Source organism: Rattus norvegicus, chromosome 7, assembly GCF_021556685.1.
Source record: "Rattus norvegicus strain SHRSP/BbbUtx chromosome 7, alternate assembly SHRSP_T2T, whole genome shotgun sequence".
Taxonomy (NCBI): Eukaryota; Metazoa; Chordata; class Mammalia; order Rodentia; family Muridae; genus Rattus; species Rattus norvegicus.
This window is the reverse complement of record NC_141540.1, coordinates 79,868,508-79,883,878: the sequence shown is the minus strand read 5'-3', so window position 1 is coordinate 79,883,878 and position 15,371 is coordinate 79,868,508. Positions and strand designations below refer to the sequence as shown.

The 15,371-nt window shown below is 41.0% G+C and overlaps 1 protein-coding gene across 2 annotated transcripts in view; it reads right to left on the bottom strand.

Annotated features, from left to right (window-relative positions):
• Window positions 1-12,603: 12,603 nt before the first annotated feature.
• The window catches only part of Dcaf13 (DDB1 and CUL4 associated factor 13), a 35,281-nt gene continuing 32,513 nt past the window's right edge, over window positions 12,604-15,371 (bottom strand). For both annotated transcript variants that reach the window (XM_087558004.1, NM_001173558.1), the window contains exons 10-11: window positions 14,592-14,755; window positions 12,604-12,786 (exon numbers count right to left, since the gene is read on the bottom strand). In XM_087558004.1, the coding sequence (XP_087414130.1) occupies window positions 12,699-12,786; window positions 14,592-14,755 (252 nt within the window). In that variant the 3' untranslated portion in view covers window positions 12,604-12,698. The remainder of the gene's footprint in view (window positions 12,787-14,591; window positions 14,756-15,371) is intronic.

The window sequence follows — 15,371 nt, the reverse complement described above, 5'->3', positions numbered from 1 at the left end:
TACTTTCTGAATTGTGAGGAATAGATTAAATGGCTACATATGAATCTGAATATTACCATCTACAAATCTCTCTGCTAACTGATTACCGTGAGCTATTAAATGAGTTTCCCATGCTCCCGGAGCATTTCCTGTGCTGCTGTGTCCTTTGTGGTGGTACATATTTTGCCTCTGACAAATGAATCAGAAAATAAAATGTGAGCTTCAAACAAAATGAAGCCAGGGATGTAGTAGAAGGAATTTCAGGAAAGGTATGGATATGTCTTGTGGGAGAACATTAAAATACATTTTCAAAGGCAGAGAAGGGCAGCTTTTAACATTTACTCATAAATATTAGACTTCATTTACCAAAAGAACAAAAATCTTCATAAAGTACGTTTGTAGGTTTTGAGCTTTAATAACTTGGGTTACAACTATGAGAAAGATAACCTGTAACTATTACATACAGGGGAAATGCCGTCTCTTTTGTTTGGTTGAAATGGACTTCTAATCTTCATCCCTATGGCAACCATCTTTTCCATTTATTATAGCATCTGGAGAAGGAGTGTGGCACATAGACAGGGTAGTGCAGTTGTTCTAAACTTTAATGAGTGTTCTCTTATGTGACCTTTTACAGATTGCAATCAAGTCTATGGTCATACTCATTAAGGTTACAAGGTTCACTGGGTCTTCATAAAGTCCTTCTGCAGATACCTAGCTTTATCAACCCCCATCGGCAGGCTCCCACAGTACAATGTGCTGTGCTTGGAAAGTAATTCTGATCACTTCTGTTTATCCTCTCAATATCCAATATGAGTGGTGTCACCTCTGAACAGGATAGTGATGGTTAATATGGAAGGCAGAGGAAGCTTCTGGGCTTTCACAGAGACTCTACCACAATCCAAGACTGAGAGAATGAGTTATTCTGTTGCAAATGTCAGGCAGACTTGAGAACCTCCTGTTAGAATGTAATGAAAGAGTTAGACCTGAGTACTAGTAGTGGCACTTTGGTGAGCACGGTGTCTGGGCACTGGGATAGTAGGTTATATACCTTACAACAGCCCAGTGCAGAATAGACGATTACCTTCACTAAATAAGTCTAACATGAGTCTACACATGACTGAGTAAATGAGTATCCTTCACTGAATATTGTCAGAGTGGAAGTAACAGAGAAGTTATCTGACTCTTACCAGTATAATCTCATTATCATTTGAAAGGGGGGCTGTAAATTATATTTTCTTTGTAGGACTATTGTGGGAATGCATTGAAAGGAAATTGTGTAAAAATACTAAGCCCTACACTCACAGAACTATCTTTGCTCTACTGATGACTTGCAAATTTGCCCACTGACAGATTCATTTTGAATGCTTGGCCCCTGGGTGTTGGTGCTATTTTGGGAGGTTCTAAAAACATTGGGAGGTAGGGTCCCCACTGGAGAGCCTTTAAAGGTTACAACCCACCCTTGCTCCTGCTTGCTGTCTCCTTGGTCTGCAGTGACATGTGCTGCTTTTCTTTGCCATATGCAGCATTGTTTCTCCGGCTATTTTGGCCACAAGGCAAAATTAAGTAGTGCAGTGTAGCACAAGGTCTGTTCGGTTAATGACAGCACCGAGTACTTGCGTGGAATGAGTTGTCTATAAAGACTGTCCTGAGTGTTGACATATTATTGTATCACTTAACTGGCCCAACATCTCCAGAAGAATTACAATTATAATAATGAGAAAGCTAAGTCATCGGTAAATGCTGAGAAGTTAGTACATAGGAAGGCCTGTCTCAAGAGGGGGAGGGGAAACAAGAGGGCTGAGCAGGTAAAGACCTATGTTTGATCCTTGAAACCCATGGTGGAAAGAGAACTGACTACCAAAAGTTGTCTTCTAACCTTCACTCACACCCACACCTGTACTCACACACAGTACACACACACACACACACACACACACACACACACACACACACACAAATACTAAGAACAAGGTAGAGGAAGAGGAGGAGGAAGAGGAACAGTAAGAGGAAGAAGAAGGAGGAAGAGGAGGAAGAAGAAGAAAGGATTTAAAAGATTTAAAGGTTATTAGGAGATATTCAGAACTTTACAGATAGTATAAAGACAAGGAGGAGCCAATGGCGTGTAAATAGAAGTCTAATATCAAAATGAACCAGTGGAGCGATGCTGTCTGTTGCTGGACCAGTAGGAGAGGTAACCAGCAGGATGCAGGATGAAGGACTAGCAGCATTGGACGGGGTGACATGCAGGGTAGGAACTGTGCTTGCAAGCCAAGTCTGCAGGAAGAGACACTCTCTGGAATCCACTTAGTAATGCAAAAGTACTTCTTGACCATTTTACTAATTTCATCACAACTGGGACTTACCATTCAGAACAGAATTTGAGGAAATACCATTGTCCCTCCACATCCATGTTCTTTCCATCTGTTTGTTTACCAACTGCAAAAAATTTTTTTAAAAGGCATCTCTACAGATGTTTTACACATATTTTATATAGTCCCTAAATAATGCAACACACTAAATATTTGCAACTGATGATGTAGTAAGTATTTTAAGTGAACTATTGATCACGTAAAGCATATGAGAGGATGTATATAAGCCAAACATAAGTCCATGCCATTTAATACAGGGGACATAAGCCGCCATGGGGTTTGTTACTGGTGGTGAACTAATCCCTGTGGACAATAAGGTGTGATTGCGTTTTAAAATAAAAACCAGTAAATGTCAAATTTATATCTTAAAGACATATTAGCTTAATGCCTTCTTTAGTAACTCAAGTCCACTTTGAGAAGAAATCTCTTTTACTTAAGCCATCTTCGCAGGCAGTTCACAGCACACTGAAATGGCCTGACTATTTCACAAAGAATATTTGTGGGACTGCAAGACAGCTCAGTGATCAAAGTGCTATGTAAGCATTGAGGAATCCACTTTGATTCTCAGGATCCATGTGAAAACGTCAGGTGTGCAGTACACACCAGCAAGCCCAGTGTTGCAGACATAGAGGCAGAGGGATCTCTGGGGCTCACTGAGGGATCCTGCCTCAGAAACTAAAGTACGCCATGATCCTGGGTAAAAGTGTGTGCACACAAATCTAACAATCTCAGCTTGATCCCTAGAGCCACGTCAATAGCCGGATGCGAAGCTACCATTAGTGATCCCAGCACTCCAATGGTAAAAGAGAAGGAGTAGTTCAGAGAATCATCTGGAAGCTCAAGTGTAAGCCAGCCTCAGTACACCATGCAACAGCAGAAGCAAAGGAAATTTTGCTTCAAGACAAATGGAAGGAGGGAGCCAACTGACCCCCAAACTGGTCCTCAACCTCTACACATGCACTTGTCCTGTTAAAGCACCCATAGCAACTCTCATCATTAAAGTAAATTAATTAATTGAAAAATAAAGTAGACAGGGCATGAGGAAACCACTTGATGTCAACTTCCAGCCTCCACAAGCATGGGTACACAAATGCTCACACTAATTTAAATCTATTCACACATAAATATTATATACATTATTCACACACATAGGGAGGGAGGGGAAGAGAGATTTGTGTGTGTGTGTGTGTGTGTGTGTGTGTGTGTGAAACTACTGTTTCTGGAATCTTTTCCTAATGGAAAAATCAAGTTATAAATAATGGATAAATTTCAAATGTGGCTCATAAGAACTTCTTTTAAATCTTAATGCTGCTAGAATAGGGATTTATACAAATCATCTTAAAGAGATCCCTCACAAGTCTTCAACCAACTCAGCTGAGTACCTTCAATACAGCAGATGCAGCATATGTGCTGAGAAAGTGTAAGTCATACAGGGCTGTCCTTCTTGTAAAGCTCTGTAGCATATTAATTACTTTTCTCATTGCTGCAACAACAGGCCTGACAAAAGCAGCTTAAAGAAGGGATGCATTTTAGTTACAGTTCAAAAGTATAGCCCATCATGGTTGCAGGAGGGTGAAGTAGTTGATTGTGTTGTACTTGTGCTTGCAGAATGCAGAAAAAGATAAATGTTGGTGTTCAGCTTGCTTTTTTCTTAAAATGCTTTTAAGTATTAAAAAGTTGTTTTGAGTGTTAGTGTGGCCTGCACAGCTTTCTCCTTTGTATTCAGTTTGGGGTTTTGTTCATGGAATGATGCCACTCACAGTTAAGGTGGGCCCATCAACATCTACTAAACCAATCTAGAAAATCTCTCAGATACTCATTTCCACAGGTTTGTTTCCTAGGTTATTTTAGGTTCCATCAAATAAGCAATTGTCTTAGTCAATCTTCTATTTCTGTGAAGAGATACCATGATCACGGCACCTTTTATAAATAAAAGCATTTAATTGAAGCTTATAGTTTACGATTTAGTCCGTTGTCATCATAGCAGGGAGCATGGTGACAGTGCAGACAGACATGATGCTGGATAAGTAGCTGAGTTCTACCTCTGGTTCCATGGGCAATAGGAAGATGCTGAAACTGGCTTGGGCCTTTGAAACCTCAAACTCACACCCAATGACACACTTCCAACCACAAGGTCACACCTCCTAATCCTTTCAAATAGTGCCACTTCCTGGTGACCAAGAATTCAGATCTAAGGTATGGGGAACATTTTTTATCCAAACCACCACATTCCACTCCCTGGCCTCCATAGGCTTCTGGCCATATCATAATTCAAAAATCCATTCAGTGCAACTTCAAAAGCCCCCATAGATTATAACAGTCTCAATGCTGTTTAAAAGTCTGAAGTCTAAAGTCCCTTCTAAGACTCAGGCAATCTCTTAACTGTAATCTCTGTACAATCAAAATGAAAAGGCAAATCATATACTTCCAAAGCATAATGGCAAGGAATATACATTACCAGCCCACAGGAAAGAAAGGAAAGGAAAGCTTAGTGAAGAAATACTGGACTGAAGCAAAACTGAAAACCAGCTGGGCAAACTACCAATTCTGAATCTTCAAGATTGATGTAAAAACGTTCTTCAGCTTTTCGAGATCTGAAGCTTTCCTGACTGCAGCAGACTTCTCTCACTTGGGCTGGTTTCACACCCAATTTCCATCTTCCCTTGACAGATGTCCCATGACTCTGGCACCTCCAACATAATCTAGGCTTCACTTTCACAGATCCATGCAGTGGCCTCTCTGGAACCCCATGCAGGGAGAACCCTGATATATGCCTGACCTCAGTAGCCTTCCTTAGCCACGACCCCTTCTTTCCTTTTTGGGGCTGAAACTTGGCCCCTCTTTCAATGATATTTGTATCAGCTTTCTGTTTGCAACAGTTTCCTTCACTACTTAAGCTTTTTTACAAATGCCTTTTCCCAAGTTGCAAGCTTAGGTGGGTAGTCTTTCCCTGAAGTCACCACTCCCTTTATTCCATTTAGCATCAACTCTTTAAAAAACTTTATATTTCCTTGAGCATAGATAGGACTTAGCTCCATGACATTTCCTAGTGCTCCTTTTCTCCTCAAACTGTACATTTTCCTTTACTCAGCTTGCCCCTTTTCTTTGTAGATCTACAGAAGAGTGTACATTAATAACCACATGACATAGTCAATACTAAATTGTCTTGAAATATCCTCTGCCAACACCATTAGTTAAATACTCTTCAATTTAGCCTTATGCAGATTTTTTGCACAAAGTCAAAACAGCAGCTACATTCATCGGCAAAAATATCACTAGAGTGGTCTCTAGGTTGCTTACTAATTTTCTCACTCTCTGAAACTTCTTGACAGGGCTGTCCTAGTTCACATTGCTCTCAATACTATTGTCTATGCTCCTACTAGTATGGCCCCTTAGATGCTGCTTTCCTAATCCAAAGTTCAAAGTCCACACTCTGGCAACGAGCAGTAAGGGCAGGCCTGTCACAGCAATACTCCATTCTTGTTACCTGCTTTTATCTTAGTGTTCTATTGCTGTAAAGAGACACCATGACCGCAGCAAGTCTTATAAAAGAGATCATTTAATTGAAGCTTGCTTATAGTTTCAGAGGTTTATTTCATTGTCATTATAGCAGGAAACATGGTGTCATGCAGGCAGACATAGTGCTGGAGAAATAGCTGAGTTCTACATCTGGTTCCACAGACAGCAGGTAGAGAGATAGAGAGACACTAGGATTGGTTGGGGCTTTTGAAAGCTCTAAGCCTATCCTGCAGTAACACACTTCCTCCAACAAGACTTCCTCATCCTTTCAAATACGGTTACTCCCTTGTAATCAAGCATTCAAATCTATGAGCCTATTGGGGAGGGGGCATTCTTATTCAAACCACCATCAAAATATTACCTATTGCATAAGGAAATATTTTTTTGAAAACATTTCTCAGAAGGACAAGATTTACTTAAAAGTTAACAAGGGCTGGGAATATACTTCAGTCGTAAAATGTTTGCTTGTGAACATGTACAGGGCCCTGGACTAGATCTACGGCATGAACAAAAGAGACAAAACATGCTCATAAATTAGAATTCTTTCTAATGTAACTAAAGAACTATGAGACTATGTGCTTGGTCACAGCAACAGAAACTGACTTTTTCGAACTTCAGAAGAAAGGGGACTTGTTGGAAAGGTATACAGTAATCTACTCGCTGACTAGAAGGACTGGATTCCAAGACTGGAAATTGAATAGGAGCTGGGGGAGATAAGAGCAAAGTCTCATTGCAGAAATGATGTTTGAAATGTCTCCATGTGCATGACTGCTGTACTTAGACACTGCTAGAAGCTCTTCAGTGAATTGTTTGAAATTTGCCCTATACAAAATCATCACTAAACTCAAATTCAATTTCTTGGGCATGAACATCCAACTGCTTTTGTTCAGATCTTTAAGATCCACCATTTCTAAGAATCACACAGCATGGATTCCATCAAAATAGATTCTGGGTAGTCAAGAAAATAAAAATGTTTACTGCACATTACTTGTAACACTTTATTAAAGCTTTATTGAAATAAAAACAGATAATTCCAATGTGGTTTTTTTTAACTGTTTGCAAAGGCAACAGAAGGTCTGCTCAAGAATTACATCCATTGGAACAAGGGATTGTGTGGTTCCCAGTCCCAGCTACATCTATACATCATCTATACATCTACCCGCTGCATTGAGGCTCGGGGATAACCGAGGAAGAGGGAGTGGAATGATTGGAAGATCCAGAGGAACAGGAAGTTTGCTGAGACCGAGTCTCCTAGAAACCCATGAAGTTTCATCAGTATGGGTGCCTAGACAACATCTGGACGAGGACAAAACCAACAGACATCCAAATATGGAAGGAGCAAAGCTCAAGGTCACAACCTTGGAGCTAAAAGCAACTAAGTAAGGACTGTTAAGAGTGGGGGAAATAGTCTTCCCCTGGGAAGAGCACACCAATTTGTCATCCAATATCAAATGGTCAGGCCTGAAAATATACATACAACTAATATAGACTGAGCAGGATGTGTGTGTGTGTGTGTGTGTGTGTGTGTGTGTGTGTGTGTGTGTATTCATGCAACTAAAGAAAAAGAGGCCAGGAATTTGAGGGAGAGCAAGATAAAATAGGTATGTGGGAAAAGTTGGTGGGCATGAGGAAAGGAAAATAGAAAAATATTTTAATTTAAAAAACTGCCTTCATTGGCCAACTTAAACACCATCCTAGGTACCACTGATTTTTTTTTCTTATATCTTGAAGCAAGCAACTTCATCAAGATTTCAACTTACTGAGAAAGTTCCATTTTTTATCCAAAATATTCATGTATATAAAGGTGTAAGTACATTTTACATACAATATGACAGTCTCAGAGAAGGAAACTAGAAGCAACTTAGTTATTATGGATTATAAACAGATTTGGAACATTAATTTCTTCCGTCTTATTTACTCTACTTAATCAAAACTTAAGTAAAATCATTCAAAGATATAATTTCCTGTAGGAAATGCTTGACATTTATTTTTATGAGTAATAGCAATTTGAAAGACACAGATGGCTGATGAGAAAATTTACTACAAATAAAATTGAATTCATTCATTATAATCCAGATTGCACAATGCTATTCAAAGCTTTACATTTAACTTGGAAAGAAAACTAATTATTAAGATTGCTTTTTACAAATTAGTCTTCTGGCCCATTTCTTTACAGAATTGAGACTGGAGCCAAACCTATTTGTTCTGACTTAGTTATATCTGAGCTTGAAAGTTTTATATCTGGGTCTCCATGCATACTTTAATAATACTTTTAAACCCAAATGATTTATATTAAGATTATAAAATTTGAGAATAATTTTAGAGGAACATGCATTACTGTTATGCCAAACTCGGTGTTTGAGTCCCTGACAATTTTAATTATTTAAAGGAATTTTCACATTACCTAATATTTTCATTTCTCCATCACTTCCACCTTATTTCTGCAAAGGACAAAGATAAAATTTCCTTTCAGGTAATTATGAAGTCTGCACATTGTGTCCTTATTGAGAACACAGAATGCAGGGACTCAGTTCTGTCTGGGAAAGGGGGCTTTGGTTGATGAGAATGGCTACAGTGTGGCCAGTAGTCCAGTGGTTTCACATGCTTGGTCAAACTTCCAAGGCTCATCAGCAGAAAAGTAGATGGCACAAGAAAGGGTTTCAGTGTGGTTGTCTGGTTTAGCAGCCAGATGAGGTGAGTACACAGTCCATTATGCAAGAGACCTGCCCTTGGCTAACTGCCAGGATGACGCAGCTTTGGAAAGGAGGGGCCCAAGTGGAACCAAATGGGGAATGGATGGAAACAGAGGTCTACTCCTGGGGAGGAGGATGCTGAATCTCAAACCTTTGTATCCTTCCCACCTGTTAGGAAGAACAAACCAGAAGACACCTAGGCAAGTATTTACAGGTGCATATCCAGAGACAAGCTAGAAAAACAGGTCATCAAAAAGTTCTAAGGTTGACATTTCCCATAACCTTTCATCAACTTAGCGATGACCAGCCCCAAGTCATCCCAGGTACCTTCAGAGTTTTCTTATGATATCACTCTGTTGCTATTGATTTTGCTGATTAGCTAAAATGTCCTGGGCTTGCTTGTTCCAAGGTTCCCACTTCTAGGTCATGCTAAATCAGTGGCCAGAACCAGATGTCTCCACTGATAACTCTGCTTTAAGGACCCCACTCCAAATATAAGCAGTTCTATCCCTCAGGAACTGAAATGGAAGGCAGACAGCCAGGGGTTCATTAGAACTGGAAAGTGACACCAAGCCGGGCTAAGGCAACTGCATTGAAACATGCAGAGCTGAACAGGAGAACAGAAGTCAGCATCTGGAGATCATAGAGTATGCAAGACTCAGCTGAGTCAGGGATGTTTGCTTCAGCTGTACTGAAATCCTGTCCCTGGGGTCCCACTGCTCCTTCCCAGAGATTTCTTAAACTCCCTTGAGGCAAACACTCATTGTAACAGGATGATCCCCGTCTCCAATCATGTATTAACTAGAAATGGTTTTTATCTTTATGTTGTAATAGATATTCACCCCCTCTCCCTCCCTCCCCTTCTCTGTTGTGACTCCAGCAAGTGGGCTGATATTTGAAGAATGTTCTACCACATCTTCCTTCGAGCTTCTTCTGATCCTCCTGCATCCACCATTCTAGTGCTGGAATTACAGGTGGGTACCACCACACTTAGTTTTATGTGGTGGGGATCAAACTTAGAAACTCATGTATGCAGGTGAGAATTTTACCAGCTAAGCTACATCTCCAGCCTATTTAGGCTTACTTTGAAAGCTGGCCCTAAAACTGATTTTTTTTTCTTTAGTGGGGTGCATTATGGGACAAAGACCCAAAGACCTCTCCTTCCCTTCTTCCGTTTTTGTGACTAGGCTTCTCGGCTCGTTTGCGAAGCATGAGGTTGTGTATGTAGACATTCGACTTGGCTCACTGTCTCCTCTTTTGACCACTTTCACCCATGCTTTCTGCCCTCTGCTCTAAGGCTCCTCCTGCATGTTGAGCTGTGTGATCCATTAATCTTTACTTCCTAACTCTTCTCTCTAGAGAAACTATTAACTCAGACTGTATATACTGACCTGGGACAGGAAGTTTTTAATAACTTGGCATTGCTGGAAGACATTTCCTTCCTTTTTTTTTTTAATTGAATTTTTTAAATTTACATTTCAAATGTTATCCCTTCCTGGTTTTCTACCCATAAACTCCCTAGCCCATCCCCTTTCCCCCTTCTTCTATGAGGGTGTTCCCCCACCCATCCACTCCCCGCTTCCTGCCTCTCTGCCCTGACCTTCCCCTACATTGGGGGGTCCAGCCTTGGCAGTTCCAAGGGCCTCCCTTCCACTGGTGCCCAACAAGGCCATCTTCTGCTACATATGCAGCTGGAGCCATAGGTCTATCCCTGTATACCTTTTGGGTGGTAGTTTAGTCTCTGGGAGCTCTGGTTGGTTGGTATTGTTGTTCTTATGGGGTTGCGAGCCCTTATCTTCCTTCTTTTTTAATGAACACACTGGAGAGTCTTGAGTTTACTTTGAAAACATCCTTCCTCCACTTCTAAGCATCCCTGCCAGGCCAGAATCAGCAGGCATTTGATAAACACTGCTCTTCTCAGGGGGATGGAGGGATGGGGGAAGGACCGTGGGAGGGGGTGACCAGGAGGGGGGTCAGTAAAGCAAATAAATAAAACGATTTAAATTAAACTTAAAAAAGAAAATGTAGTAATAATAGTATCAAGAGGACCAACAGAGTCAACTAACCTGGACCCTTGTGGGCTCCCAGAGGCTGGACCACCAACCACAGAGCAAACATAGACTGGACCTAGGCCCTCTGCACACATACAGCAGATGTGCAGCTTGGTCTTCATACAGATCTCCCAACAACTGGAACAGGGGGCTGTCCTTGATTCCACTGCCTGCCTGTGAATCCTAGGCCCCTAGCTGGGCTGCCTTGTCTGGCCTCAGTGAGAGAGGATGTGCTCAGTCCTGTGGTGTCAGGATGTGCCAGGGTGGATTGGTATGGGGTGGGGTGGGGATCCCCTTCTCTGAGAAGGGGAGGAACCCAGTGAGGGGATGATTAGGAGAGGGGACTGCAATCTAAATGTAAAGTGAATAAATTAATAGAAAAAGCAAACAAAACATCCACTGCTCTTCTCCAGAGGTCGTCTTCCTTCCCCAGCAATTAATTACTTATTTTCTTTGAGACTGACCCCTTCAGATTATGTAGATTGAGTACAGACTATTTGAACTATAATAAGAACTCCCTTTGGGGGTTCTAATGAGAATTTGAGGTAAATTTACTTCAAATAAGTGGATGTAAGACACACTGTTTAGAAACTAGCAGGTCGGGGTTGGGGATTTAGCTCAGTGGTAGAGCGCTTGCCTAGCAAGCGCAAGGCCCTGGGTTCGGTCCCCAGCCCCGGAAAAAAAAGAAAAAAAGAAAAAAAAAAGAAACTAGCAGATCAACAGATACTATTGTTACAATTATTAATAAAGCCTGTAGTCAACAGATACTATTGTTACAATTATTAAAAGCTTATACAGGATTTTTAGAGACTCTCTGTAGGTGGTAGGTATGGTATTCAAAATGAGAATGCAAGATATGACACTGAGGCTTGAAGCAAAAGAGCAAGTTCATTTCCAGACACTTTCATTTCATGAAGAAAACCAAGCACAAAGCTGGCACTGCCCTTGGCTTTAAAATTACACAGACACAGACAGACAGACAGACACACACACACACACACACACACACACACAGGGATGGGGCTTGGGGACAGAAGGGCATGGACACATGTGTGAGCACCGGCTTGCTAGGACTCAACCTAGGTTAATGAAGAGAACACTCATTCAACAGACACGTTATCTACCCACTCACAATACCCAAACACTGGCAAAGACCGATTCACCCGCTTCAAAGTCTCTGCCCTAAAACACTTCAGTTCTTTAACTCTGATTTAACTACACAAAGGCCCAGCTGCTCCCCAAAGACATCCTGATTACCTAATGACTTATACCCATGACAGGTCATTCCTAAACAAGACAGTGGGATAAACAAGCTGAAGAGTGACCTGCTTTCTGTTTCCATCAAAGAGAAGGATGGGTCACACCGGCCACACAGCAAGACTTAATACAAGGCATTTGATACAGGGGCAACTCTATGCCTTCTCTACTTCCGCTCTTCTCTCTCTTGAGCAATTTCTCATTACCACCAACCTTACTCCCTTCATTCTACTCTGCAAATGTCACTTGTGAAAACCTACCTGTAGATTTTCTTACAAGACACTGTGAATGCCAAAAGTGACTTTTCAAAAATGGTCAGAATCATGCTATGTCTAGATTAGTCTAGGCTTGAATTACAGGAAACTGCTCGTGTCTCTCACTAGTCAGGCTTGGTGATGTGCAGGACCCTGAAATCACTATGGAAACCAGGTTGTGTGAGGAAGTAGGGCCAGTGACTCAGCAGGTGGCACTTCTCTACATGGCAGTAGCATCCAATGCTCTGACAAGACACCAGGAGACACACCAAGGTTTCCTTTGTTACCTAACAAACAAACTGACAAACAAACTGACAAGTGATTTAGCTATTGTACGAGCAGCTTTTAGATCAGCCAAAGTGTACGTAGTAAGAAAAGCAGAGAAAGCTGAGTCAGGCAGTGCAAAAAGGAAAAACAAAACAAAACAAAACAAAACAAAAAAAAAAAAAAACCAAACACACACACACACACAACTGCAGTGTTTACTATTAACCAGGGCCAGGACTTTTATTTACAGAGTTCCCAAATCAAAAGTAGCAAATAATTATATATCAAGCTTGGTAGGAAGACAAAACATTATTTCACAACCGCCACTACGTGTTTCTTCCTCTCTGACACAACTGGCACAGATCCAGGCTTGCTATGTTTACGACGATTCATTTCCCTAGAAAAAATAAAATATATAAAATGAGCAAGTACATAAGAAATTACCTCAGCCAAAAGAAATTAAATCATAAAGCATTTTCTTTCATTAGAAGAACTACTTAAAAAAGAATTTTCCAATGAGAATAGGCTAAAAGTTACATTCCACTTTTGTTATTTAACTGCTTCATATTAATAGTGTCTAAGGCCAGACCATTAGAATGCACCTGATCTTGTGTGACCTTAGAAGCTAAGCAGAGTCAATCAAGACTGGCTACAGTTGGATGGGAGACCACCGGGGAATACACCTTAGAGCTGTCTGCTTTAGAGCCGTGTGTGTGACACAGGACTTTAATCCCACCACTCAGGGGTCAGAGACAGGTTGATCTCTGAGTCTAAGGCCAATCTGGCTCGGACCACCACACTGCAGACTGTCTCAAGAAAAAACAAAAATAAAACCCCTAAAGCCCAGCATCCTTTCCTAAGTTTAAAAACAGTACAGTTAGTTATTAAGAGACATAAATATGATTAAACATGTACCCAAGAGCATAACAACAGTAACCCATAACAAAACCCAAAGCTTGAAGAACTTCAACACTGCATTCATCACAGGCTCCAGAGAGGAATTCTACAAGAGAAAGTGTGGAGGCTGGGCGAAGTTCTTTGGATTCAAAATGTTAACTCTTCAGAAGGTTGAGGAAGGAGGGTCACTTGAGCCCAGGCGGTCAAAACTAGCTTAGGAATCACAGTGAGTCCCTTACCTCAAGAAACAAGACATTAGCTCTCAAATGTTATGATTTGAATTTTTTAAAGAAATGATTGTTAAATATGAGTTTTTAAAATTCTTTGTAGTCCAGACTGGCTTTGAACTCATGGTCCAGAGTACTGGGATTCTAGGTATGTGCTACTGTACCCAACTTCTCTGAATTATTTAGAAAATACACAGTGTTTTATAATAATAGCTATATTACAACTGCTTTGTTTTGTTTTGTTTTGTTTTTTAAGACAGGGCTTCTCTGTGAATCTCTGGCTGTCTTGGAACTTGCTCTACTGACTGGGCTAGCCTCAAACTCAGAGTTCTTTCTCCCAAGTGCTGGAATTAAAGGCATGCGCCACCACTACTAGCTATAACTGACTTTTTAGCATTATGTCAGTAATTATAGCCCTGGAGAGATGGAGACAGGAGGATCCCTAAAACTCACTGGCCAACTAGACCAGCAAGCAGGTGACTTCCAGGATCCCTGAAAGACTGTTCCAGACAGTAAGAGGGAAGGTGACACAGCAGAACACCTGACCTCGGCCTCTGGCCTGCACATGTACTCACATACATGTGCAAGGTCATATTTTAAAGTGGAACATTGTATGTTTCATTCGTGTCAAAGGGGCTATGCCTGTACTGTTCCAAAGTTACCATATCTGTTGCTCAAACAAGCACAACAAACACATTTTAAAGTCATGTACAAGTTTTAAATGTGGGCCTTTCCCTCCACCACCCCCTTTCTTTCATCCACACTGGCAACTGAACCCAGGGGCTTGTGCCCAGGTACTTCCTCTACCATGGTTCTGTTTCTCCAATGGAGAAGTGGGTTTTTATTATAATTATTCACTTTTATCATTTGTACTTTAAACAAACATTCTCAAAAATAAATTATCATAATCTTATGAGATTATGTCTCCCTCTTTTTGGGAAAACCCAAGAAAAGTCGTTCACACACGTGTCCAGTACGTCAGTGTATAGACCACTCATTATGAGAAAGCTCTGCTCATCAGGGATGAGAGGGAAGACAGCTAAGAGCTGAGCTGAGAGTCAAAGGTCTCAACACATACTTGCGGCGACGAGCCTCCTTCATAACACGCTGCTCCTGAATCTGGCTGTAGATAGATTTTGGCAGATGTCGGTGGCGAGCAATCCGTTTCACATGTGGATGGTACTGAAATTTTTCCTTTAACTTCTGGTTATAATCATTTGCTGCTCTTTCTCGTGATGTAAGCTAAAAATAAAGTGCATTTTGGTATCTCAAATTGTTTATAGTTTTTTGAGTATAAAAATCAAGGAAGCACCCTTTTTCCCCTTCTCAAAATTCAACTTTTACTACGCACAAACAAAAGCAGCGGGGAGCTTGTGGACCTTACAAAGTTGTAGTATCACTCTGCAAGCAGCTACTGCTCTAGAACCAACAACGTGACAGGACGCCAGAAGGTGAACACAGCAGTGTCCGGAGTGGGTCGTGCCGTGCGACCTGCTGGGGCCAGGCTGGTGCAGCCCTCAGAGGTTGAGTATACGAGGCACAGGGTGCAGAAAAGGCATCCAGAACAATCAGTCAATTTAGATTTTGGTAAAAATCTAACTACATGAAAATAAAAAAGTATGCACCCCCATAAGGAGGTTTTGTTTATCAATGCTAAGAATAAAAGAAACACAGTAGAACATTTCATAATGAATGGAGACTGAGACATAGTGAACACCTAATGACAACCGAATTTAAAATAGAATTACCTTTGATCATTGCTTACTGCTGCTTGACTTTCCTGCCAGGGCTAAGCAGAAATCATTTCAAACCCAACATCCCTTCTTAGTACTTGTCTGTCACATAAACATGCCGCACA